Genomic DNA, 27124 nt, shown 5'->3' on the forward strand with positions numbered 1-27124 from the left:
AGACCCCACACGTAGGTGGTGCAGTGGCTATGCTCTGCTCCCCAGGGCCCATAGCATGGGCTGAGCTAGACACAAGGGGCTGGGCAGGTCCAGCATGCGGGGAGCACATGGAAAGAGACCCACAAGGAGGCAGGGGAGAAGCTGCACCAACCCAGGGAAGCGTGAGTATTTGCTGAAGGCACAAGGCCTGTGTTAATGGCACTCCCCGAGCCTCATTGGAATAAGTGCTATCTGTCTACTAAAGGACTCACGCAGCCCCCCTCACGGCAATATCTGACCACCCCACAACTGCGCAGAGGGGAAACCGAGGCAGGGAGAGGCTAAATGACTCACCCCCCTGCCACTGTCTGCAAAAGTCCAAGAATGGCACCCTCTCCCCTGGGCTATCCTTTCTACCAGCACCTGCCCTGCTGTGGAACGATCAGGGCCCCATAAAGGCATGGGACATGGGCAGGGCTTGACTGGCAATGCTTTGTGGCGGGGGGGTGGGGCTTGTTGTTCTGTGGCTGTATGGTGGAGGGGCAATGATCAAAGGTCTGAGGTCCCAGCAAACCATTTTCATGGCACATGAATAAATTCACTTCAAAACACATTTACTTAAACTTGGCATTCACACAGACACAGATTTGGATGGGCCTGGGTGCACCAGGGACCACCTATTGCTATGGATTCCCCCCATCCTCTCATACAGTGCCACTGGTACCAGTTACTAGATCTATCTTCAAGGCTACAGCGGCAACAGTTCCAGTCCCCTAAGGGACTAAGACAGTTACCCAATACATGCTGTCCAGGTGTCTTATGGGAGGTGTAGTTCAGGTCTCACATGTCCCCATTCTCGTCTATAGGCTAGGCTCTCTGGCCAGACTACATCTACCATCATGCTCCATGGTCTTGCCTCTTGGAGATAGGTGTCAGTACATCATGGGAGATGTAGGCTGGCTGGGGAGAGCAGCCCATAATAAAGGGACTAAGAATCACCCAAACTACAACTCCCATGAGGCACCTGGGTAGCATTTCTGAACTGAGATATTCTGAGTTTTGGGTGGTTCTTTGATTCTGAACAAAAAGTCAGAACTTTCCACAAGCAGCAGCCACTTCCCCCAGGAGGTTTTGTTGGGTTGAGTCCTGATTTGCCGTTGAAGAACAGCTGCGATGGAGAATTTTCCGACTAGCCCCATTCCCTGGGGAGTGGTGGACCTGCCAAGGGGCTGGGCTGGCAGAACGAGGACAACGACCACAAGGGGTCCTTGATCGGTGCAGTGGTGGGACCAGCTGATTTCTTGAGGTTCCTTTCTGCCGTAAGCGTCTGGGTCAGCTCTGGGTGTCTCAAACTACTGATAAGCTTCTTCCGAAGTCTCTGGAAGGATCCAAAAGTGCTTCTTTCCTGGGCAGGCTCCTTGCATAGCTGGGAATGCTGGGAGGTTGGTATCTGGCATGGCAGATGCCCAAGGAAAATCCACCCGAGGGCGGCACTGAATGGTGGGAAATGGCCCCCTACCTCTTGGAGCTGCCCCCGGCACTGGGGAAACCGTGGGCTCTCGTTGGCATTTTCCCAGCACGCCTACGTAGGAGGTGGCCCGTTGACGTACTTCAGCATGAAATGGAAGGACCGGGTGTAGCAGGGCGTTTCAACGTGGGAGAGAAGGGAGGTGCCGGCCAGGAAGAGGAGCAGCAGGAGCAGCCCAGCTGCAGAGAGCAGCAGCCTCTTTATTCCGACCAGGATCCTGGGGCCCACTCGAGGTTGATCTGAGAAAGCCAAGGGCTGCAACATAGGCCTGGAGTTATGAGAGATGCCAGGATTGGAGTTGGCATGTGGGGGTTGGCGGAAAAACAGAAGAGTCGTCATAGGAGAACCCACTGCAGCTCAACCCCACACCCTGCAAGCCCCAGGGAAAAGGGGAGCATGAACTGTGGAACTCCCTGCCACTGGAAACCAGAATCAGCTCCAATGGAACTCGCTGCTCCCAGCGTCCCTTTCTCTGCGCTGCTCTGTCCCTTGGCTGGGGGACCAAAGCCCCCTCCCGAGGGGTGAACACCAAAGCCAGTGGAGTGGGCAGGAAGCCTGGCAGCTGTTTCAACCAGAAATGCATATGGAGACCTTTGTACCAGGGTGTGGGAAAGTGGCAGGTCTGGCAGGGACTGGAAAGGACGGGTGGTTAGCTAGATACAAGGAGAGGGGACACTAGAAAGTCTGGGCTGGTCCGCTGAGAGGTCCACACCCTGCACCATCTCTGTCCCTCACGTCTGAGCCTCATTCGCCCAGGCCAACCGGGCAACCCAGACTGCTCCAGGCACCCCTTGGGCACATCTGCTCTTGCTCTCCCTAACCCTTTGCAGCTGGGCAAGAACCCATGGGGTGGTGACCTGGGACAGACAGCTGGAGGCACTGGTGCAACGTGCTAATCTGCCCCACTCCCAGGAAAGCAGGCATGGGGAAGGCAGGGCTGGGAAGTGGGGAGATGCCAGGCCTGGGGTTGGGGGGGTGGGTCAGTCAGGAGAGGGATGGGGCAAAGGACATCTGTCTGTGTCATTCCTACCCCTCTGGCTCAAAGCAGCAGCCCCCTACCCCTTCTCAATGACGACGGCCACATCCTCAAAGCCGGGACCAGCCTGACTCCTCTTGCAGGGCTGCAGAAGGAAGGACGGAGAAGGGGGCCGTTAGTCAGGGCTGGATGGGACCCAACACCCCCATTGAGCTATGGCCAGTGCATCCGAGCTACCAGCCCCGAGCCCACCACATGTGGGGCCTTCTTAACTCATGTGGGGGAAGGAAACTTTACAGCGGGAGAGGTGCTGTCTAGTGGTTAGAGCAGGGGGCTAGGAGCCAGGACTCGGGCTCCATCCCCAGTTCTGGGAGGGAGGGGGTCTAGTGGGCTAGAGCAGCGGGGGTTTGGGAGTCAGGACTCCTAGGTCCTACCCCAGCACGAGGGAGGGGAGTTGTGTCTAGCCCCATGCTTGGCTTATGAGCTGGGTGGGCATAGCTTTCCTCGAATGATCCGCAGGACAAGGGGGCCTCCCCTCCTGGGAGTGGCCAGGCATGTCCCTGCTTAGCTTGGGGACTCGGACGGCATCCCAGCTGAGCCCTACTGATGGGGGCACCCCAGCCACTTGGCCTGCCTGGGGCCGGGTGCTGGGACTGGCAGGGCCAGCCAGGTCCTTGTCTTTCCCAGCCGCCGCTGCAGCCACCCACACTCGGCCCAGGGGCAGGGATGAGACCAGAGGGGAGACCCCCCCCCACCCAAATCCCACTTGCATCAGCTCCCCCTAGAGTGCCCCATCCCTGCAGAGGTCATGGGGCTGACCCCAGACCACCTGATCAACACTGCCATCCACAGCAGGAGCTTGGGGCCAGAGAGAGCTAAGCCCCACAGGCACCGGGGATGTGGGGGTGCCGGTAGGTTGGGGTGCCTGGCCCCAGACTCCCCTTCCGCCTCCAGGGTGCAACACCACTCACCTGCATCGCTTCTGGCTTGCCCTGCTCCACGCAGGTCTGGCCCAGCCAGCTCTCAATCCGCTCAGGGTCAAAGCCCACCGTCTCTCTCTGGCGGCAGGCCTCATCCCCCAGTGCCAGGCCCTGGGGATGCCGGCTGCCCCACTGAGGGGCATTCCCTAAGGGGAGAGGATGGCGCGGGCGTGACTGCCAGGGGCAGCAGGGCTACCAGAGACACATCAGCCCAGGGGAGGGGAGGAAGGATGACCCGGTGATTAGGATACCAACCTGGGAGACAGCAGGGCTGGGTTCAAAGCCTTGCTTTGCAACAAGCTCCTTGGGCAAATCACTTAGCCACTCCATGCCTCAGTTTCCCCTTCTTTGCAATGGAGATACCAGCCTTACGGGGCTGGGGGGCTGAGAGAATACGTGTGCTACAGATTGAGAGGCACTTGGCTAAGTAATGTGGGGGTCATCAGCAGGTGGCCCGAAGGAGTTAATAATGGGGAGCTACAGAGCCAGTGGTATGGACTATGAAGTCCTTTGCCTTTGAGGTGCTCGTTTGATACCATCCCACCTTGGTACATGCTAACAGCTCCTGGCTCCCTACCGTGAAATGAGTTTGTCAGATCTCAGTCCAGTTCCTGGGGAGTCAAGTGTCTCCCCCATCTGCCCCTCCAGCAGAGGGGCCCAGAACTCTAGGGGCCCTGGAGACCGAGCTCATCCCCAGAAGCGATGTTTTTCCAGACCAGTGGCTGAGAAGGGGATCTCGGGGGCTGGCCGCGCAGGATCTTTCACCAGTCCTGAGCCTGGCTGTTTTATGCTGCAGAAAGCCGTCCCGCACTGAACTGAGCCCACACAGCTCATTTCACGCCAGCCATGCCACAGCCATAGCGCCGGGGCCACAGGCACCCAAAAGCCAGAGTCAAGCCCATAAAGGACCAAAGCCCTGGTCTGGTGCATAACGTTCCTTTCACCGTAAGTACCTACGCAGGAGGAGAGATCTGACAGCAGAAGACTTTTATAGGAGAACAGACAGGCAGAGTGAGATCAAGCTGCTGGGAGGGGAAGCTGGATAAACTAAGATTTAACCATTGGAGCAGCCCCTTAGGAGACACGGGGGATTCTCCACGGCTCTCCACCAAGATCAGATGCTCTACCTCAACCACCAGATCTGGGCTGGCTGCAGCCTGGCTGATCGGAATGGTCCCTTCTGGCCTCAGAATCTATGAATCACCCGGCTCCCTCTGGTCTGTTTCCAGCCAGACTGGGGGAGTCTATTCAGGACTAGAGCTGGGAGAAGCGTTACAGTTTTCGGTGACAGACGCAGATTTGGCACGTTTTGCAAATCGGTGACGGTTTGGCCGACTTGTTCGTGTCGCAAAAACCAAACCACAACCAGACACACAACTGTGAAAAAGCCCAAACAGTTTCAAAACAAAAAAATTTTTTGGTTTCTTTCACTCTGAACGACTTGGGGTTTCGAAAATCCCTTCAATTTCACTTTAAAAAACCCCCCAAACAATTTAAACAAGGCTCAGACATGAAACACGCTATCCAACTCAAAACAAGATTTTTCCCCTCCGTGTTTTCATTTGCAAAAAATTGGATTTTTTTTCCCCATAGGTTCAGAGATCACAAGGCTGGAGGGGTCCACTGCCCTGAATTAGTCTAGTCTGGCCTGTGGCACGCGGACCAGAGAACGGCCATGAATTAATTCCTGTTTGAACTTAGATTTCCTGTTATTTATACAGCTTTAGAACATAAGAACAGCCATACGGGTCAGACCAAAGTGGCTGGTGCCAGGTGCTTTGGGGGAATGAACAGAACAGGGCAATTATCGAGTGATCCATCCCGTTGTCCACTCCCAGCATCTTTTCTTATGACCTCACGTGTCTCCCCTTATTAGCTAGTGGGAGCTACCTAGGGGCTTTCTTGGTAGTTGATAGGCATGGTCAGCTGGACTGGACTGTGACAGGCCAGGAACTGAGTCACTTACCAGAACTGGCCCAGACAATTTCCACTTTCCTTCTGGTTGCCAGGGAGAGACAAGGCCCGTCCTGGGAGCCCAGCTGTGCCTGCGTTTCCCCCCGAAAGGGAACGGCCTGTTAATGATAGCCATGCTCAGCCCCCGCTGGCCAAAGCCTCCTCCATCAACCCCGACAGCTCCTCCCCAGCAGACAGGGTTAGTCGCATGCTTGGGTTACAGGGAATGGAGGGACACTGCCCCAGATCACACAGTGAATCAGGGTTAGAACTGGGACCAGGATCCCAGGAGTCCCAGCACCTACCTTCCCCGCTCAGAGCTTGGAACAGAACCCAGCAGCCCACTTGACCCCACTTCCAGAGCTTGGGATAGAACCCAGGTTTCCTGGCTCCCAGCCAACTCTGCTCTAACCACTAGACACCACTCCCTCTTACAAATACAAGACGGCATCACCTTGTCTCTGGTTCCCAGTGAAGCCTGTTAGCAGCAGGGCATCGTGTTAGGCAAGAGAAGCTCACCCTGCTACTGACCAAGCTAGACAGAGGCTGCAGCGGCCTTGCAGTTAAGGTGCTAGGCTGGGACTCAGGAAACCTGCGTTCAAGTCCCAGCTGTGTGAGACCCTGCGCCAGTCACTTCATCTCGCCGGGCCTCAGTTTCCCCACCTCTCAAACAGAGAGAATCCCACTCTGAGTTCTCGGACGTACAGCTGGTCTGGTGCCGATTTTAGCTACTGTGTCTGGGCAGCACCTGCACTATGGGGCCCCGATCTCAGTTACCACGCAGAGCCCGGAATTTCACTACGGGGGCTGCTGCTGTAAAGCAGATAACAATGAAATGCAGAGAGGGGGAAACGTGACATGGATGGATCCTATGGGGGGAGGGAGGAAACACAAGCCTAAGGGCTGGGGATTAATGGAACCCCCAGGTCCCCGCAGAGGTACCAGCGATTGGGGGGGGATCAAAGGGGTTGTCCCCCGCATACACTTTTTAAACATGGGGGTCCATGCCTCTCCTGCCCTTTTGAGGACCTGAAATCAGCAGAGGAGCTGGGGTGGGAGGGGAAGCATTCCCCCCTGACCAGAGCTGGGTGGAGTGACTGGGTGGGGTGGCCCTGCGACCTGGGACCTTCCAGGATTTTGCTGCGATGCTCCCCGATGGGGATGGTTTATCACACTCGAAACCACCACACCCCCCCGGACAGTTTACAGAGGGGTCCCAGGAAGCCCCTGCTCATACTTTCACAGGGTTTAAGGCCAGCAGATCCCTGTATCGAGCCCAGCCCCCTGGGATGGGCTCCGGTAGCTACCTACATTCAGGTCCTCGTGGCCGGTGCCTCTCCCACATCCAGCCGGCCAGCTGGCGGGCATGCCCAGCTGGCAGCTGCACCTCCGGCCCGGCTCCTCCCACTGGCCCACACCTGGAGAGAGGGAACGGCGGCTGGCGGTATCTGCCCCATTAAAAGATCCCCCGTGACCCCTAGGAGCTGCTGCAGCACTGCTGGGCTGGCCCAGCTCGGCTGGCCCCCTTTAAGGGACTGCCCCTTTAAGGCAAAGGGGGCGGGGGCAGTCTGTGCTCTGGGAGGGGGGTGAGAAGCCACCTCCTACCCATCATCTGGGGCAGTTTAGGGGGGGCTCTGCCCCTTTAAGGACTCCTCTCCACACCACTGCAATTCGGGGCAGCCAGGGCCCGCGACCCATGGCAGCCCGTACCCGTGACGGCACTGCAGTACGATGAATCCTCTTCGTCATGAGATGTGGACCCACCCACATCCACCGAGGGGTCCCACTCCAGGTCCAGGCTGCCCCCGCAGGCAGCCCCGAACGGATGGCGGCGCCGGCAGCAGAGAGCCTTGTGTGGGGTGGACTGGTAGATCCAAGCGGCAGGAGGGGGCCCCCTGGCTTCTCCCTCAGGCTCCGGGGACACGTCTGTGAAGCAGTCAGACCCCACATCGGTGTCTCGGTCTGACAGCCACTCGTCCTCAAAGACCTGGTAGGTGGGTGAGCAGAGAAGGTCAGTACGAAAGAGACAGCAGCTCCCTAGGCCTTCAGTAGCCTTTAACTAACCCTCCTGCAGTGGATTCTGCAGGGGGCAACTCCAATACACCTGAGCTAAAGGAGAATCCCCACTCATTGTTGGCAGAACAGGGGCTATGACACATTCAAGCCATTTTTATTCTACCAGGAGAGGGCAAAGAAGCACACACGAACTTGTAAATTATAGTATCTCACCTGGCAATCCTCATGCACTTTGGAAACTGATACTCAGAAATCACCTCATCTAGCTCTCTGGGTATAGCTGTAGTTGTTTATCCAGAGATCCCTCCCTCAGGGCAGAGATGCCGTCACCTTCGGGATGGGATGTGGCAGCTGTTTATACAAGGATCCCTCAGTGCTGAGATGCAGCTGCCCCTGGGGTGGGGCGTGGCAGCTGTTTATAGAGAGCTCCCTCACCCAGTGCTGAGATGCAGCTACCTCTGGAGCGGAACACCCAGCAGCCATTTAACAGCTGCAGAGCAATACTGCACAACAGTTGAGGAGAAACAGCAAAGAATCCTTTGACCAGCTGAAAACGCAGGGGCGGGGGGACTTAGGAAGGTAAAATCACAGCAGTTCACAAAGAAACGTGGCCACGACCCAGGCATTTTGTAGCCCAACTCTTGCCAAAAAAACCACACCACAATGAATACCCGATGCCTAGACCTCTCCCCCCACCAGCACAACAAAGGCAGCCTCTGCCACCAAACCTGGGCCTTGGGGTCTGGCCAGAGCCCCCCTCACTGAGCCCCCTGCTCTGCTTCTTGCAGCATGCCGGTTGGAATCAGCTGATTTTGACGGGTGCGTATTCCCCTCTGTGCCCCCACCCTGCTCCCTGCAGCACAGCGCACTAAGGCACCGGGGTCAGCACTGAATGCATGGAGGGGGCGCCCCCTACTGAGCTCCCAAACCCACCCCCTTCAGCACAGCGCCCCCTGGTGCCACACTGGGGCCAGCACTGACTGCAAGAGGAACGTGCCCCATTCTGTGCTCCTACCCCTCTTTGCAGAAGGGCGCCCCCTAGTGCCATCGTGGGGCATTACAGTCAGCACTGACTGAAGGCAGCACTGCCCCACAATGAATCCCTCACAGCAGTGGCCCGGAGGTTTTCCTGGTAAATCTCCCATCCATAGTCTGGGCAGGGCTGACCCTGCACAGCCACTGAGAGCCCAGGTGCCCGGTGATGGTTGAGCCGCCGTGCCCCATGGCACGGGCTCCGCCCCACACGTACCAGCCTCATGCTGACCAGCCGGCGGCGGAAGCGGGACACCCGCCAGAAGACCTCCTGGCAGTAGCAGCTCAGCTCCTGCAGCTCCTCCTCTAAGATCTGGGCATCCTGCGGCTCGCTCCTCTGGATCAGCCGCTCGCCGGACACCAGCAGCCAGTCGAGCCGCTCCGCGTTAGACCGCACGGCCTCCTGGAACTCCTGGGACAGAGGGGAGACGTTAGCCGAGACAATGGGGCTGGGCCCTCCTTGCTCCGTGCAAACTGTCCCAGGAATCTTAGCAGGCATGGCCTCCGGTTTATCTCTGACCTAGAAGACTTCCAGCAGCACAGCGCCCCCTACTGCCATGCTGGGGCACTGGGGTTTGCACTGCAGAGCACCCCCAACTGAGCCCCACCCTGCTCCCTGCAGCACAGCGCCCCCTACTGCCATGCTGGGGCACTGGCCCAATTGAGCCCCACCCTGCTCCCTGCAGCACAGCGCCCCCTACTGCCATGCTGGGGCACTGGGGTTTGCACTGCAGAGCACCCCCAACTGAGCCCCACCCTGCTCCCTGCAGCACAGCGCCCCCTACTGCCATGCTGGAGCACTGGGGTTTGCACTGCAGAGCACCCCCAACTGAGCCCCACCCTGCTCCCTGCAGCACAGCGCCCCCTACTGCCATGCTGGGGCACTGGGGTTTGCACTGCAGAGCACCCCCGAGCCCCACCCTGCTCCCTGCAGCACAGCGCCCCCTAGTGCTGCGCTGAGAGGGGAGAGAGCCCTCCACCGAGCCCCTCACCCTGCAGCACAGCACCCCCTAGTGCTATCGTCTCAATGCTGCCCCAGAGAGAAGGGCCAGACCAAATGAAGGGCCAATCCCAACACCTGCAGGGCGTGGTCGCCCCTCCAGTTCCTGACCCTGCTGAGCTTGCCAGAACGGAGCGGCTCGGCACCCAAGGTCGCAGGGCTGCGGCAGCTCAGCCATTGGGTTTATTACGTGCTGTCGAGCGGCCCAGGGAGAGGTGTGATTGCTAACTGGAAGCGATAAGCTAATCTCGGTATCGATCTGGCGTTCCCACAGGTTTCCACGCAGAGGCTGGCCGGTTTGAGCAAGCGGAGGGCTGGTAATGCACATCAGCACCTGTTCCCTCCTGCCCCCAGTGCACAGAGCTGGAGGTGAGGGGAGGGATTCAGGAGACCAATCAGCCCTGGGATATTTTAATACTGCTTGGTGCCTTCAACCGAAGGACAAAGTCCACCCAGACACAGACAGAGCGATGAGTGGAATACGGCTTGCTGAATGAGATCACTGGGCTGGGATTCAGGAGATGTAGCCTGCCGGGCGACCTGGGGCAAGCCACGCCCCCACTCGGTGCCTCAGTTTCCCCATCTGTCAAAGGGGGCAAACAATACTGCCTCCTTCGGGAAGCGCTTTGAGATCTGCTGAGGAAAGAGCTAGGGATTCTTGGAAGAAAGGGAGGGCTAGTTTTCTACTGGCCTGAGGCCCGGCAAACTCATCTCACACAGGCCGACAAATGGCCCATCCAGGGGAAACACTCATCAAGTTTCAATCCCTATTGACCATAGCCCGCTGGGAACTGGTGACCTAGAGATGAAAGGGGTCACAGCTCAAGCCCGAGCCCCAGCTCCTTCCCGAGGGCGAAGGAAGGTGTTTTATACAGGGAGCCTGCAGCTATCCATCCCTGCGCAGCACTTTGATCCAGGTGATCACAGCAAATATTTCAGTTTCCTCTCTGAAAACCCACCCGCCTTGTCGCTTATGGACTTTTAACGTTTACGATCACAGGGGTGGGGTATCTGTCTGCTGCCCCCTGCTGGTGGGGATGAGCCCTGCTCTGTGCGTGCGCAGAAAGAGAGAGGCCCAAAAATGACACTATATTGAAGAGTTCACTTCCCCAAAGACACATGGGACCAACCGAACCTACCCTGATCTACACGACTCCAAGCTTTGGGGAAGTCTGAGCCTGTGTTTGAAGGAGGCGACATGAAGTCAGGACTCCTGGGTTCCATTCCTAGCTAGCCTCCCTGTAAGACTTCAGCAGAGTCACGTCCCTTCTCTGTGCCTCAGTTTCCCCACCTATAATACTCAGAGGAAGATATCAACTCGCTGAATTTATGAAGGTGCTTGGAGATCCTTGGAAGGCAGAGGCTAGAGCATCCCTGGGAGAAAATATTCCCAAGCTGGAACTAGCCTGGTTTGACCCCTGACAAAAAGACACACGCGATCCTCCTGAGCCTACGTATATTTTTAACCCTTCGATTGCCACCATTTCTCTGAATATATTGGCATCTCAGCACCTGACAGGTTAAGTGAAACGTGTCACCCGAAACCAGTTTGGCCGTACGTCATTATCTAAAAATAAAATTTCCCCTTCGGTGAACCAACATTTTCTGTGTAAACAGATGAGCAGGTGTGTGCCTGTGTACACATGCGTCTCTGCACATGCGCTTTCCCCTATCACTTCACCGGTGCTACCCGCCTGCCAACAATCGGCCACAGAACAATGAGGGTACTTTGCTCACTCACTGCTCTTCCCATTCAAAGCTCATCACAGACGTTAATTGATAGCTCATGAGTTATGAGCCCTCCCTGCTTCCCATCAGAGGGAGTAGGGGAAGAATATGCAAGAGTCACTTCTCCCTGTGTGGAAATGCAGCCACCTCTGGGGTGGGATGTTTCAGCTGTTTATCCACCACACTGGGACACTGGGGTGAGCATAGATTCAGAGGGGAGAGCACCTGATACCGCGCCCTTACCTGGCTCCCTGCAGCACAGTACCCCCTATAGCCACCCTGGAGCAAAGGGGTCAGCACCAACTCCAAAGGGAGTGCACCCCCTACTGAACCCCCCACCTCACTTGCTGCAGCACAGCACCCCTAGTGCGGCACCAACTCCAAGATGAGCGCACTCGCTACTCAGCCCTCACCCTGCTCCCTGCAGACCAGTGCCTCTCGCACATTCTGCGAGAGCATTCTGAGATGAGGCTGCACAGACGGGTGCACTGCACGGATGCATCTGGGAGTTGGAAGGGGCCAGTACGATCTACACATGCCCTGCGATTCCTAATCCTTCACAAAAGGACATTTTCATCTTACCTGCAGCTCCATCATTTTCTCGAGCGAGCTGCCCCCAGAGAAATGTTCCACATCGGTGAGCCGCAGATCCAGCTCCGTCAGCCATACCTGCACGGTCTCCCGCTCCCACTCAAACTCCTCCCGCTGGCTGACAAAATACTGGGGGGGAGAAGCAAACAAACAAACAATCAAACAGAGCCAGCAGGTTTAGCAGGAAGTCGGACATCAGAAAATTCACGTTTCTGTGTCCTTCTGCCTAACGCTAATGATGCTGGAGGTTATTTATTATTATAATAAAGGGCCAGGATTTTGTATTCTTGATACATTTGCAGAAGTGACTGGTAATTTTTACACATCCCTCTTTGTTTTTGCCTTAAGCCCAAGGATCTCTTGGGGGCAGACAGACTTTTTCTTCGGTGTTCATACGCCGCCTGGCACAACAGGGTACTGGTCCATGCCTGTGGCTTCTGGGTGATATCACGATACAGAGGGTGAATCAATAATAATACTAATTCATCAGATGCCTGCGTGGTATCCCTGAGTTACTGACACTTTGATCTTTTTCATAGAAGGGACCTCGAGAGGTCGTCTAGTCCAGTCCCCTGCACTCCTGGCAGAACTAAGTATTATCTAGACCATCCCTGACAGGTGTTTGTCCAACCTGCTCTTAAAAATCCCCAACAATGGAGAGTCCACAACCTCCCTAAGCAATTTATTCCAGTGCTTAACCACCCTGATAGTTAAGAACTTTTTCCTAATGTTCAACCTAAACCTCCCTTGCTGCAATTTAAGCCCATTGCTTCTTGTCCTGTCCTCAGAGGTTAAAAAGAACAATTTTTCTCCCTCTTCCTTTTAACAACCTTTTATGTACTTGAAAACTTATCACGTCCCCTCTCCATCTTCTTTTTTCCAGACTAAACAAACCCCGTTTTTTCAATCTTCCCTCATAGCTCATGTTTTCTAGACCTTTAATCATTTTTGTTGCTCTTCTCTGGACTTTCTCCAGTTTCTCCACATCCTTCCTGAAATGTGGTGCCCAGAACTGGACACAATCCTCCAGCTGAGGCCTAATCAGCACGGAGTAGACCGGAAGAATTACTTTTGCTCAACTGAGTGGCGCGACTCAGGGCCCAATCAATTTCACTTTCTGGGCCAAATCCCCCTCCTGTGTAAATCAGTGTTGCTCTAATTCACACCAACGAAGGATCTGAAACGTTTCACTGTCTGGGTCTCCCTCCTGAGTAAGGGATCCCCAGTATAACAAGAGGCAGGTTTATACATCCATGCTGCCTCCTTCCCCACCCAAATATTATTGGCAGGGGGAGACACCACGGGCACATTTCTCTGCCTGTTATTCCTGGACACAAAGATGGTGCCTTGAGATGCCTCCCCGCCGTGCCAGTGCCCCTCCCAGGGACCGGCCGGCTGGTACCTTCAGTCTCTTGAGGATGGCAGCAGCTCGTTTCTGGAGGTTGTCCCAGCGCTGGTTGCTCTCCTGGACCGCGGCCCGGAGCCAGCCCTGCAAACTGATGCCATTTGCCTGAACTAGCTGCCGGTACTGCCTGTTTAAGGACTCCAGATGGTGCAACTTCTCCTGGATCTGCCTTTGCAGCACCTGGAGGGAGAAAGGGACACCAGAACTGGTGAGGAAGGGCGGCCTTGTTATCGCAGCCCTGGACTAGGACTGGCTTGAATGCTGGCCCCTGCCATAGACGTTGCCACGTCGCTCTGTGTCTGTTTCCCCATCTGTAAAATTTGAATAATATTCCCCTATCTTGGGGTGAGAGGGGGCTGTGAGGATCAATTCATTAGCAGTTATGCAGTGTTCACGTCCTGCAGTTGTTACCCTCTGGTGAGCATGTGTTACTGGCCCCCCTACTGTGCTGCTCTGCAGAGCACATCCTGGGCTCTATTCCCAGCGCTGGGAGGTGAGTAGGGTCTAAGGGGTTAGAGCAAGGGGCCCGGAGTCAGGAATTTTGTGTTCTGTTCCCCACGGGAGTGGGGTCCAGTGGTTAGAGCATGGAGCTTGGCAGCAGGACTCCTGGGTTCTGTTCCCAGTTCTCCCACTATGTAACTCTGTGGTAAGTCACTTTAATCTCTCTTTCCCTATCTGTCAAATGGAAATAACAAGGCCCGGCCAGAGGGGCAGACAACATGAGACGAAATGAAATGTTTGCAATGGGCTGCCGAGATCCTTGAAGCACTATGGAAACTGGAGCCCTCGTTAGCCTCTTGCCAAGGGGAGGGACGGGGGGGGGGATTATAAATGCTTCCCTTGTTTGATCTTCTGTGTATTCAGCTTTTCCTGCCACCTTTGAAATAAAAGGATTTCAATAAACACAACTCAAAAAGATTCCTCTGCTACTGTCTCCCCTGAGATCTCTTTCAAGAGACTTCCTGCCTACCCTGCCCTACCCTGGCTGTGCCAACATCACTGCGCAGAAGGAATCATTCAATTTCTTCCAGTATTATTTAATAGGTGTGTTACACTATCACCATGCTGAGCCCTATTAGGTTAATTACGGTTGTAGCTACCAGTTGCCATCCAGGATCTAGGCCCCATTGTGTTGAGCCTTATTAGGTGTATTATGGTAGCATCTATAAACCCTCTTGGAGTTTGGGGCCCCATCAAGCTGAGCCTTATCAGGTGTAATACAGTAGCATCTACTATCCCCATCACGCCTTGTCTTACTATGTATATTACGGTAGCATCGACATCCCCATGCAGGATCCAGACCCCACTGAGCTGAGCCTTATTATGTATATTACGGTAGCACCAACGTCCCGATCCAGGATCCGGACCCCACTGAGCTGGGCCTTATTATGTATATTACAATAGCACCGACATCCCCACCCAGAAATGGGGCCCCATCATGCCGGCCTTATTATGTGTATTACGGTAGCACCTACATCCCCATCCCTTGTGCTGGGTGCCACAGAGACACAGCGCAAGAGATGGTCCCTGCCTCAAGTCTAAATAGATAAAAGGTGGGAGGGGAAACTGAGGCACAGAGCGGCAAAGGGATTGGCCCAACAGGAGGGTGGCAGAGCTATGAACAGAACTCTGGTGTCCTGAGTCCCAGTCTAGTGCTTCATTCATTGGGCCACGCTGCCCCTCCCCTCACTCCCATCCTCACCTCGAACTTTTTGAGTTCCTCCTTGGCCACAGCAAAGGGCACCTGGGAGGAAGCGGGGGAGGCGGCCCACAGCTCCGCCGCCCGCAGCCAGTCCTGGAAGCGGGACAGGGAATCCAGGACCCGCTCGTGCAGCCGGCAGGCCTGCTCGGTCCTGCAGGGAGACAGAGAGGAGCCTCACAGCGCATGGTGATCCGAGCTCCCCCACGCTGGCACACCGTCTCCCTGTCGCCACCCACCGTGTCATGAACGCCAGCGACACCTGCTCCCCTGCCACGCCAAAAGAGCGACTGTAACTGACCAGGGACAGGGAAAGCCAAGGGCCTGGCAGCATGGCACAGCCGCGGGGTACATCTGGCATCTCTAGAAGATATAGACTCACCCTCATCAGCCCTGACCCCTCTTCACTCCACCAGAGCCCACCCCACTCCTCTCCCCCCTACTGCATCCCACCAGCCCCCCTTACAATTCCCCCCACATCCCAACCCCACTCCCAGCTCCCTTCATCCTTTCTTTTTCCTGCTGCCCACAAAATGACACACACACCCCAAAAAAGTAACCCCAGGACCCAAATCCCCACACTCCTTTGCATCCTCAAAGGATTCTGGGAAGAGGTGGGTCATTGGGCATCTTGCAGGTGGTAAGACACAGAAAGGCCAACACTCCGCTATGCCCTGATACTGGGCGGCGTCTTCCCGCTCCCCAAATACCAGAGCCTGGATCTCAGCCTCACCTGATCCGTTTCTCCACGGAGGCTGTGCAGACGCTGCAGCTGGCCGCATCCAGCGCCGGCTCTCCTCGGCACACGGAAAGCATCTGAGATTTCAGAAGAGCCAGGCTGAAGCTCTGGGCCACGCTGTCCCCCTGCATCTCCGGCTCCCCCCTTCACAATCCCCGCGAGCGTTTTGGGGATGCCTGGGCATCTGGACAAAGCCTGGGCATCGGCAGGGGGCGCATGACTGCCCCTACTGGGAGCGGGTCCGGCCAATCCTGTCTGGGCACAAACAGATCTCACTTGAGTAACAGGGCTGCCACTCACAGCGCTGGGAGCCGCACGGCAGGGCCGCCCGGAACCCAGGTGCGGGGCCCTGCTGGGGAGACAGGAACTCCTAAGGGCAACAGGTGCAGAGAAAATCCAGCTATCCCCCGGGGGAGAACGCTCTGCTCTCGTAAATTACAGCCACGCTGGGAGGCCCCTGGGTCATAGGTATTCCTGAAGGGGGGAGGGAAGGGTATCACTGCATGGAGGAGCTTCGAAATAGGTGGAAACTAGACTCTGAAAATCTGTTCCCCCCCACATGCTCCCCAGGCAGTATGGAGACAGTATAAGGAGCAGATCAGGGGTGTGGACTATTCTCTTAGGGATGGATTGGGTAGCATGGCTGGGATGCACTGCTATTGTTCTCTGCCCCCCAAGCACCCACAGGGGGCAGATTGGGTGCATAGCCAGAGGACACTGCACGGAGGCTATTCTCTGCCCCCTAGGGGCGGATCAGGGGGTATGGCCAGCACACAGTGACTATTCTTTGCCCCCCAATCACTTAGAGCAGCTGCGAGGCTGCTCTAACCGCTGCAAAAGTGCCCGGCAGGGCCAAGAATACAGAGAACACAAAGGAAGTTTAAAGCCACCAGTTGCGATAAGTGACAGGGGATAAGTGACAATCAGGGCCTGTATTCCGTGGGGGAGGTGGCTGGGCTAACGGCAGCTTTGCAGCCACTTTGCACAGCCTCTGGCTGCATAAGAGGGCTGCCAGCAAGGTCAGGGAGCCACACATTTGCAGATGGCTTGACTGCAGCACATCAAATTAGCAGCAGACCTGGACCCAGGAATGGGGCTTGGGAAGCCTGAGCTGAACATAGGGTGGGAGGAGGCAGTGGAAGGGGTGTGGTAAAGATGGCTAGAGGAGATGCCCTGCAAATAACGTTACCAGAAAGAAGACACTGACCGGGGGGGGGGGTGTACTCACTAGAGGTGGGGGGGTAGTGTCACTCCCTGTCATAGTGGCCGGTGCAAACCTAGGATGCAGCAACAGCCGTTAGTCAGCACCTCTCTGTGGGATCCCCCCCTCCCCAGGACTGGTAGCTGGGACCGGGGTGGGCAGGATCCAGCAGCTATGGCTGCAGGTAGGGCCAGCTCCAGCGTTTGTGCCGCCCCAAGTGGTGGTGGGGGGGGGCTGCAATTGGTGGCACTTTGGCAGCAGCTCTACCACCGCTGCTTCGTTCTTCGGTGGCAGGTCCTTCTCTCCAAGAAGGACTGAGGGACCCGCTGCCGAAGAGCCGGCCGTGCCACCCCATGCACCTGCTTGCTGCGCTGGTGCCTGGAGCCGGCCCTGGCTGCCGGGGAATGGACCAATCAGCTGTGGATGCAGGGGAGAGGACCAAGCGGAGCTCTTTCTGAAACGCAACATCTGTGCTACAAAAATCCTGGACGTTGCTATTTGAAAAATCCGCCCTGACAGAGGACGGAGCCTCAAAGAAGAGAGGCGACGTCCAGGAAAACCCAGACACGTGGTGGTAACCCTACCTGCAAAAGAAAAACAAAATAGGGCGTAGGCCTCTTTAATTTGGCTTCCTTGGTTCCCAGTGCTGTTGGAGATCCTGCTTTGTAGAATCCAAGGCCAGCAGGGCCCATTCTAACCAACGAGTGTGACCTGCAGCTTAGCACGGGCCAGAGAACATAGGAACGGCCAGACTGGGTCAGACCAAAGGTCCGTCTAGCCCTGTGTTGTGTCTTCCAACAGTGGCCAGTGCCAGGTGCCCCAGAGGGAATGAACAGAACAGGGAATCATCAAGTGATCCATCCCCTGTCGCTCATTCCCAGCTTCTGGCAAACAGAGGCCAGGGACACCGTCGCTGCCCATCCAGGCTAATAGCCATTGATAGACCTATCCTCCATGAGCTTATCTAGTTCTTTTTTAAACCCTGTTATAGTCTTGGCCTTCACACCATCAAAGTCCTGCCCCAAAATAATCCCGAGGCCAGATCTCTTTGGAAAATACCCAGCCCTGGTTTAAAAACTGTCAATTCAATTTGAAAAAAGGTCTGGGACTTTTCAGCTCAGGAAAGAGATGACTAAGGGGGATGAGAGAGAGGTCTAAAAAAATCATGACTGGTACGGAGAGAGTGAATAAGGAAGTGTTATTTACCTCTTCACATCACACAACCACCAGGGGTCACCCAATGAAATCAATAGGCAGCAGGTTTAAAATAAACATAAGGAAGTATTTCTTTACACAATGCACACTTAACCTGTGGAACTCATTGCCAGGGGATGTTGTGAAGGCCAAGACTATAACAGGATCCAAAAAGAATTAGGTAAGTTCGTGGAGGATAGGTCCATCAATGGCTATTAGCTAATATGGTCAGTCATGCCCTGACTGTCAGAAGCTGGAAGTGGATGACAGGATGGATCACCTGTTCTGTTCATTCCCTCTGAAGCACCTGGCACTGGTCACTGTCAGAAGACACAATACTGGGCTAGATGGCCCGTTCGTCTGACCCATTATGGCCATTCCTATGTTCAGTGATGGAGAATCCACCACAACCCTCGGTAAATTGTTCCAATGCTTAATTAGTCTCACCATAAAGATCGACGCCTTATTTTCAGTCTGAACGTGTCTAGTTTCAGCGGCTGTGGGATCGTGTCATGGAACCACTCCTGGTGCTATTACGGCTGGTCTGCAGAAAGGGACCCCCTGTCAGCCAGAAGTGGAGCCTTGCATCCCACGACCATCTGAGATCTCATTAAAGCCAAAGCGGCCTGGCCTGCACCCTCCTTTAGGACCAACCAGAGGAGTCCTCCAAGCCCCCTAAGGTAGTGAAGGCAGCTGCTGACTATCAGGGGTACCCGCAGACTCAGTCAAAGAATGGATTGATGGTTGCCAACACACGGGTGAGGAGACGGGCTGTAGGACGTGGCTGGCAGAGGCAGAGCGCCAGCAAAACAGTTTTTCAGGCTGGAAGGGAGCATTAAATCATCGAGCCTGACCTCCTGCAGAGCACTCAACAGGACATTCCATTCCACCCAAACACCCAGACACAGAACTCGACTGAGCTCAAACTGCAAACCGTAGGCAGAGACCAGCAGAGACCCAGGGGCCAGCAGGGCCTGAGGCCCACACCATGGCAGAAAATTGATTAAGTGAGAGTCCCTGCCAATTTGACCTGGGGGAAATTCCTTCCTGGCCCTGAATCTGGGCATCATTTGGACCCTGAGCATGTCAGCAAGACCCACCAGCCAGGCATCTAAAAACATCCCCAGTGCTGGTCCATCCCATCCAGTGTCTCATCTCCAGCTGTGGCCAATCCCTGATGCCTCAGAGGAAGGTGAAATCTGCCCTCTTCACCCCCAGATTACAACTGTGCATCGGGGGGCGGGGGGGGGAAGGGAGAGGAAAACCTTCCTGACCCTGCAAGCAACTGACTGATGTCTTGAAGCAAGAATTACGAGCATGACCCGTAGAAGTAGAAGAGGGACAGGCTTCTTGGGCACAGAACCACTGGATGGGCAGACATGGGGATTTCTGAGCGAGGACGCTGCCTGCTGCTGTTTCTGCCTACTTTGTTCAGGGACACGGGACTTTCAGCACATTCTATGTAAACAAACACCTGGTGACCACTGATTTTTTTCCTCCTAATGGAAATAACCCTGCAAGGTCCCCAAATATTATCTAAGGGGCTCAGGCCAAAGGGGCAACACTAGTATTATTAAGTGTATTACAGTAGTGCCTAGGCACCCCATCATGGACCAGGACCCAATTGTGTACATTTGCAATCCTATTAGGTGCATTACGGTAGCATCTAGGCATCCTAGTCCTTGACTGGGGTCCCATTGTGCCAGACACGGTATATTTTGACGGCTATTGGGTGTATTATGGTAGGGCAGAGGGCATGCTAGCAATGCCCCAGGACCCCATTGTGCTAGGTGCAGTACAAAAGGCCACTCCTTAGATAGTTGCCAATCTGAGTACAAGACAGGTGGAGACAGACCGCCCAGGGGGGACACAGGGAGACTGCTGGGCAGTGGGACAGGCAGTGGTCTCACCAGCCCCCAATCAGTGCCAGCTCTAAACTCCAGCCTGTGGCCCCCACCTCCCCACTGGCTCAAAAATCTCGCTCCTACAGCACTGCCTGCCTGCCACAGTGCCTGCCTCGAAACAAAACTGACCACGCAGATCCGCTGCCCGCGGGAACCGCCTTCCATCTGCCTCCTCCTTTGCCAGCCAGCAGAACCGAAAGCCAAACCCAGCAGGCCAATTCTCCAGCCTGGGCTGAGCCAACCACCCTCCTCCCCGTTCCCTTGTTTGTTCCTTAGCTGCTTTTGTGCCAACCAACGCGTGATTTGTTTGTTATGCCTCAGGAGGCCATAACTCGCCCCGCCCTTGATTGTTGCTCAGCCGTTTCCAGGCCACCTGCTTCGTTGGCGAGCTGGAGCCTGGCCTTGGGGTACTGGGCGAGCGCTAAGAGGCGCAGGAAAAGATTCCCCCTTGCCCAGCATTGCACGGCCGGCTAAGGGAACAGTGGAGGGGCATATGGACAGATTACGCGGATGGATGACATCCAGGCACCTTAATCGGGGGGCGTGTGCCCGTCGTCTTGTGAGCTTCAGCCACGTGTCAAGGGCACAAAAAGTCAGGGGCAAAGCCAGGATTAGAACCCAGCACTCTCCTGCCTCGCTGCCCCTTACGCTAAACGCTTTAGAAGGGCTCTTTCACAGAGCTGCGCCCCGGCCCCTATAAGCTTGGCAGTTTATAGCCCTGGTACTCAGTCCCTGACTAACCCACTAGATTCCACTCCCCTGCCAGAGTTATGGATCAAATCCAGGAGTCCTGACTCCCAGGCCTCCCTGCTCTAACCACTTGACACCCCTGTCCTCTGATAACTGGGAAAAGAACCTGGGAAAGGAGTCCTGATGCCCAGCATCTCCGGGTCCACCCACTACCCTCCTGCGTTGCCCCATAATAAAACATGACATGGGATTGCTTTCAGTATCACCCTGCATGTCCTGTCTGGATGGGCCTTTCCCACTCCATGGTACTACCATCCTCTGGAAAATGAACCTGCTGGAGGAGTCCTTAAATCTTGAGCAAACAGACCAAGAATTCTGCAAACAGGCTCCAAACCTTTGAAGAGGCAGCAAAAAATAATAATAAAAAAAATAAAAAAAAAAATGCAGAAGGATCCAGAGTCCACCCCCCATCCCGCCCGGGGACGACTCTGAACCCCAGCCCCATGGGAGGCTGTAAGCCTGCAAAGAAGCCAACAATGGCCGAAGTGAGCCCTGATTCTCAGTCATGCTGAGGCTTCCCTGTGCCACACTGGGGTGGAAACAACCCCCTGAAAATCCATCCCCCCCACCTGCAGTTGGCATGGAGTTAGTGCAAAGGTCTTGTGCCCAGCCCGATGTAGGGGCTGGATCTGTGGGTATGGCCAGGGCACACTGGGCTGTGGCTGTTTGCTGGCCCCCTAGGGCCCAGACCAGAGGCATGGTTGGGGCACACTGCGCTCCGGCTATTCTCTGCCCCACAGGAGCAGATGAGGGCTGTGGCTGGCCCATGGGGGGTGGATTGGGGGTGTGGCTGGCCCATAGGGGGGCAGACTGGGGGCATGGCTGGGGCACACTGCGCTCCGACTATTCTCTGCCCCACAGGGGCAGATGGGGGCTGTGGCTGGGCAAGATGCAAAGAGGAGACCCACAGCCACCTCTCCCCAGACGTACCTTGAATGCAGGATCGGGGCAGCTGAGAATCAGGGCAACCTTCAGCCCTTCCCAGTCCCCTGTGTATGCAGCCAGTGCTGCAGGCAGCTTCCCCAGCACATAAGGCTGCCAGGACCCCCAGCTTTTTACCTTCCTGAAGCCTCCTACATCCCCTGATCTCACAGCATTTCTATGGAGTCCAAAGCATCCTCACTGTTGGCTACTGAAAACCAGGTGTGGCTCCGCCAAGGACCTTAGGCCACTTGTTTCCTTTCACCGTGCCTTAGTTTCTCCTTCTGCCTTTTGTCTAGTTAGGCTGAAAGCTCTCCAGGGCTGGACTGTCTTGGCAGGGCAGAGCCCCTAGTCACCACAGAGATACAAAATAAAGTGGAACCGCTTGGGATTTTCTGATCCACCCTGGCCCCCACGTCCATGGAAATTCCTGCTCTTTGCAAACTCCAGCAGGAAATCCTGGATCCTGCCGACCCTGGACTTTGACCCCGATTCTGTGGCTGTTCCTATTTTAGAGAGAACGTGGGAAGGTTGTAGGGGGTGGGAGACAAGGTCCAAGAGCTCCTAGGAAATGGCCAGGCAGGCAGGAGGCTCTCAGAGGTGGTATCAACCATTCTGACTGGGTGGCGATTACAGAGGCAGGCAGAGTCACGTGAGCAAGCCACTTTGCAGCTGTGCGCCTCAGTTTCCCCATCCAGCCCTGCTTTGTAAAGCAGTCTGAGGTCTACCCCTGATAAGAACTAGGGATTGTAATTACCTTCCCCCCTCCCTTCTTCTGTGCCCCAGAAATTGAAATGCAGTTTATCTGTTGAAGCATAAGAAATAAGGGCTGGCTATTTCTCACTCCCCAGCCCTCTCTTACCAAAACCCTTTGCTGGTCAAGGGTTTTGGTAAGAGAGGGCTGGGGAGATTCCAAGGTGGGAAGACAGAAGGATGGTTGCTGAGCTGCCACAAATTTCTTTCAGTGGGGCAAGATGAGGAGCGTTTCAGGAAGATGTTTCCATCCTGCCGCCGAGCCCTGGAAGGCAGCGACCAGGGAAACCGGATTATTTTTGCTCTAGTTGCCAGACACCAGTTCTCTGAATCTGAAAGGCAACTTGGTCCCCTGTGCTATGGGTGGCGGCTGAATTCACAGCGAGACAGCATGATTGTTCCAAGGTTATTTTTTATATTACAGTGGAGCTTGGAGCGACCAAGATCGGGGCCCCGTCGGGCCGGGCGCTGCCCAGACACACAGCGACTGAGATCGGGGCCCCGTGGGGCCGGGCGCTGCCCAGACACACAGCGACTGAGATCGGGGCCCCATGGGGCCGGGCGCTGCCCAGACACCACAGCGACTGAGATCGGGGCCCCGTCGGGCCGGGCGCTGCCCAGACACTGAGTGAGCCACAGTCACTGCCCCAAATAGGATGAGCTTTGATACAAGTCTACAGTCCAAATGCTGCCGCTGCACGACACAGCACCTCAATGGAGATGCTACCCACACCGACAGGAGGCTTCTCCCCTCGGCGTAGGTAACCCACCTCCCTGAGAGGCGGGAGCTATATCGACTGGAGACTTCTCCCATGACTTAGCACGGTCTGCACCAGGGCTTAGTTCAGTTTCCCTGCAACGCTTGGGGGGTGAATTTCTCACAGCCCTGAGCGACCCTTATGCAGACCTAATTTACTGGCGTAGCCCTGCCCCCCATGGACTGTGCAGTTAATGGTGCTCAGCAGAAGGGCCTGGGCTCTGTTCCTAGGGCCTGTTTGCAGGCTCAGGGCTTGCGTTTGCTCTGTACTCAGGGCCAGCTCCAGGCACCAGCTTATCAAGCACGTGCTTGGGGCGGTCACTCCGGAACAGGGCAGCATTTTCAGGTATTCGGCGGCAATTCAGCGGAGGGTCCCTCACTCCCACTCAGAGCGAGGGACCTCCCGCTGAATTGCCGCAGATCGTGATCGCAGCTTTTTGGGGGGGGTGGGCTGGGGGAGGCTGCTTGGGGCGGCAAAACCCCTGGAGCCAGCCCTGACTGTACCAAGTGCAGCTCAGCTGTTACCAGAAGCAAGTGCTGAATAATCATCACAGGGCAAGTGAAGTTACACCAGTCAACTTATCCAGACGGGGACACTCCGCCCTGGCTGCTAGGTTGGGGTCTCAGAGACAGAAGGTTGAAATCCAACATTTGCTTTGAAGCTAAAAATCAGCGTGAAACTCCTTCTAGCAGGCAGGGCCTGCTCCTGCCAGGCACTGGGCATCCAGGACTGCCCGCAAAGCCACCAGGAAACAAAGAGCCATGTGGTTATTGGGCCCTTGAGACTTGCCTTCCAGTCCCAGCTCGGCCAGCGGTGAGTCACTTTCCCCATCTGGGAAGTGGGGCTAACACTATGTTGGTTACACAGTGAGCTCTTCGGGCAAGGAGCCTCTCATCCTGCACGTACAGCTCCTAGCACATCTAGAGATGCTACGATAATACAAAGGAGGAGGTACCGTCGGGCGCAATCCTGAGTTGCTGAAGCCATATTTTCTGCCAGATCTATTTGGGAGCATGCCCCTTTAAGCCTGTGCTCCGAGTCCGTGCCGTGACACTGCTCCCCGGCCCTGGGCAGGGATATACTGTTAACCCCATGGAAGCCACAAACTTTGTACTTTGTCATCGACCGGGCCACGTCTCAACCTGGCAGCCAGGGTTAAAACGACAGAATAAATATTGACCGTGGAGTGCACACCTGCCCCTCAGATCCAGCTCCTGGTAAAGCTTCCTCAGCCATGAATCTCTTATCCCAGCACCCCCTAAATCCAGGGGAGTCAGGAGCAGCTTTGCCTGGGAAGAACGGAGCCTCGTGTTTCCATTGCTGCTGTTTATGATGGTACCACCTCCCCACCCCAGCGGCCAGTACGCCAGACACAGCACAGATCCTCGACTGAGCCTGATGCCCCATTGTGCCAGGTACAGCACAACCCCTCCCCACTCAAGATCGAGGTACCCTCACTGTGATAGACCCCTCACCCTGCTAAGATCAGGGGCTCCCATTGTGCCAGGCGCAGCAGACCCTAATTATAACCAGGGCCCCACCGTGCCTGTCACGGCACAACCCCTTCACAGACACACATCCGAGACCGGGGTACCCACTGTGCTAGGTGCAGCACAGATCCCTCCCAACTGAGACCAGGGGCCCCCATTCAGGGCCCCACTGCACTCATCACAGCACAACACCCCCCCCAACCAAGACTGAGGGGGTCCCCATTGCGTGAGGCGCTGCATGGACCCCATGTGCTGGGCGCTACATAGACACAGACTCCCTGCTTCAATAACCTGACTGTTGAGTCCCAAATATCCCACCTCTCCCTTCCCCCTGCTTTGACAGATGGAAATCTGCAGCCCAGAGACCAGGTGAGATCAGCACCAGTTGCCTCGCTCTGTGGCACCAGTAATGCCGGGCGCTCCAGCCAGCAGCCTCGCCCAGTGGCTGCCCTCACATACCTGATAAGCAGCAGCTTAATTCTAATCCTCCGGGGCCCACTGGATCTGCAGTTCGACCCAGAACCGAGGACCCTTTGCATCTCCAGTGCTGATCAATCATTAACAGGTCCCGCTCCCTCCTCCACCCTGCCCTCAGGGGAGCTGGGTGAGTCAGAGACACCCTCCCCCCGCCCCCCCGGCTGAGCATCTCCCCACCTGTCTGGAGATGGGCGGCGAGCTATATTCCAGGTTCTCCCCTGGCTTTCGGAGCAGGTGTGCTGGGCTGGGAGAATGGCACAAAGGCAGCACCGCACGGACAGAGAAGGAGGGTGGAGAGGTGCCAAGTAACCTGACCTTCCCCCGACAGGTAATTGGGAGCAGAAGCCCAGCCCAACCCAGCTTGCTCAAACAAATCCAGCACAGGCAAAGCAGCTCGGCTGGTTTCAGAGAGGATCGGGCCCTTAGGTCTTAACCAGTTCAGCCCAGGGTGGGGGGATTTACACTGGGATGTTACAACCCCTACCCCAATTCACTGTTTGCAGACTCCTCCGGGGCAGAGAGGAACCGAATGCAATGGTTGGCTTGCCAACACCAGACAGACATGGCCTGCTCTCTGTTAATGAGGGGTGAGGGAAAGAGGTGCTGGGAAATGCAATCTCTCTGGGGTTAGGGCGCGGCACAGGTGCCAGGGAAGCACTCAGTGTGGTAGCACTAGCCCCAGGTTAGAGATGGGGAAAATGAGGTGCCAGGAATAAAACCCAGGAGTCTTGTCTCCCATACTGGTCCCCTCCCAGAGATGGGAATAGAACCCAAGGGTCCTGCCTCCCTGCTCTAACCACTAGACCCCACTCTCCTCCCAGAGCTGGGGATAGAACCCAAGGGTCCTAGCTCTCCCAGGAGAGTCCCCCTGATCTAACGCGCACTTTCCCTGCACAGAACTGGAAATATCTGAGTCAGAATCCTGCTTTTTAGCCTCAAGACCATCTCAGCCCTACAGGCTAGAGGGAGTTGAGAAGGCTTTAGGGGTCAAATTTCCTTCACAAACAGGCTGGCTGATGGCAGATATTAGAAGAAAAGCAAATAGCTCTATAAAGCACTGGGATTTCCCCAAAGGGTTTAATCGGACCGTCCCCATCAGCAGGGATGAGAAGGAACCCTGGTTGCATTGCAACCAAACAATGGAGACTCTAATCCTGTCACATTAAACTATTGAAACTTACCATTAAAGAGGCAGGATCTTTTTAACCTCACCCCTCTTAACTGTGCTCTCACTGCGCCGATCTGCCTGACAATTAAGAAGCAGGTTCTTGTACCTGCAAAGGAAATTTCCTGGAAAGTTGGAGGGACATTGAATGAGATGTGTGTGGGAAGACAGCTGATTTAATAAAAAAAAGTGACTTTGCAATATGCAAGCACAGCAGGCATGGCAGCCCTGTGTAGGAGCGACAGGAAGGATAGCAGCCTACTACAGCTAACAGCTGAAGGAGTTACCCTTTTAGTTCAAGAGGTAGCACACTGTGCTGTAGATTTTGATTGTCCTGAGTTCAAGTCCTGTTGTGAACTCAGTGACGACTTTCATAGCCTGGGCATTTGCTTTTGCAGTTCTGCCAGCCAGACCCCCAACTAAGATCAGGGCCCACATCTCAGTGGGTATTGCCCAGAAACCCACTGAGATCGGAGCTTCCACTGCCCCCAGCACTGCCCAGACCCTGACTGAGATCGGGCCCTCCCCACCCCCAATCACCCTGGGCGCTGCCCAGACCCTGACCGAGATTGGGGTTTGTCCCCCCCCTCAAATCACCCTGGGCACTGCCCAGACCCTGACTGAGATCGAGGTCCATCCCCCCATTACCCTGGGTGCTGCCCAGACTCTGACCAAAATCACTCCCCCCCCCCCAATCATCCTGGGCACTGCCCAGACCCTGACCGAGATCACCCTCCCAACCCCATCACCCTGGGCGCTGAGATCACCGCCCCCCCCGCCAAAATCATGTTCCAATAACCTTAGTCTGTGAACAGCCAATGAGCCTGGTGCACTGGATCAGAGTAGGTTGTTATGTAGGTATTGAGCAGTTTACGGCACACATTG

The 27124-nt window shown here is 55.7% G+C and overlaps 1 protein-coding gene across 14 annotated transcripts; it reads right to left on the reverse strand.

Annotated features, from left to right (window-relative positions):
• Positions 1 to 576: 576 nt before the first annotated feature.
• On the reverse strand, positions 577 to 26337 carry LOC115641385 (nesprin-2-like). Of its 14 annotated transcripts, XM_030544480.1 has the most exons (13): positions 26256 to 26334; positions 18469 to 18565; positions 15621 to 15881; positions 14891 to 15041; positions 13186 to 13368; positions 11775 to 11912; positions 8682 to 8876; positions 7127 to 7403; positions 6728 to 6834; positions 5430 to 5535; positions 3455 to 3609; positions 2567 to 2628; positions 577 to 1775 (listed from the first exon to the last, which is right to left on the reverse strand). In XM_030544480.1, the coding sequence occupies exons 3-13, from the start codon at positions 15755 to 15757 to the stop codon at positions 1562 to 1564; spliced, it is 1725 nt and encodes a 574-aa protein (XP_030400340.1). In that variant the 5' UTR covers positions 15758 to 15881; positions 18469 to 18565; positions 26256 to 26334; the 3' UTR covers positions 577 to 1561. The 14 variants fall into 14 exon arrangements, with proteins under 14 accessions (XP_030400340.1, XP_030400338.1, XP_030400347.1 ...); XM_030544478.1 differs by lacking the exon at positions 18469 to 18565 and having other exon boundaries at positions 26256 to 26337; XM_030544487.1 differs by lacking the exon at positions 18469 to 18565 and having other exon boundaries at positions 15621 to 15877; positions 26256 to 26288.
• Positions 26338 to 27124: the final 787 nt, after the last annotated feature.

Source organism: Gopherus evgoodei, unplaced genomic scaffold, assembly GCF_007399415.2.
Source record: "Gopherus evgoodei ecotype Sinaloan lineage unplaced genomic scaffold, rGopEvg1_v1.p scaffold_34_arrow_ctg1, whole genome shotgun sequence".
In the NCBI taxonomy this organism is placed as follows: Eukaryota; Metazoa; Chordata; order Testudines; family Testudinidae; genus Gopherus; species Gopherus evgoodei.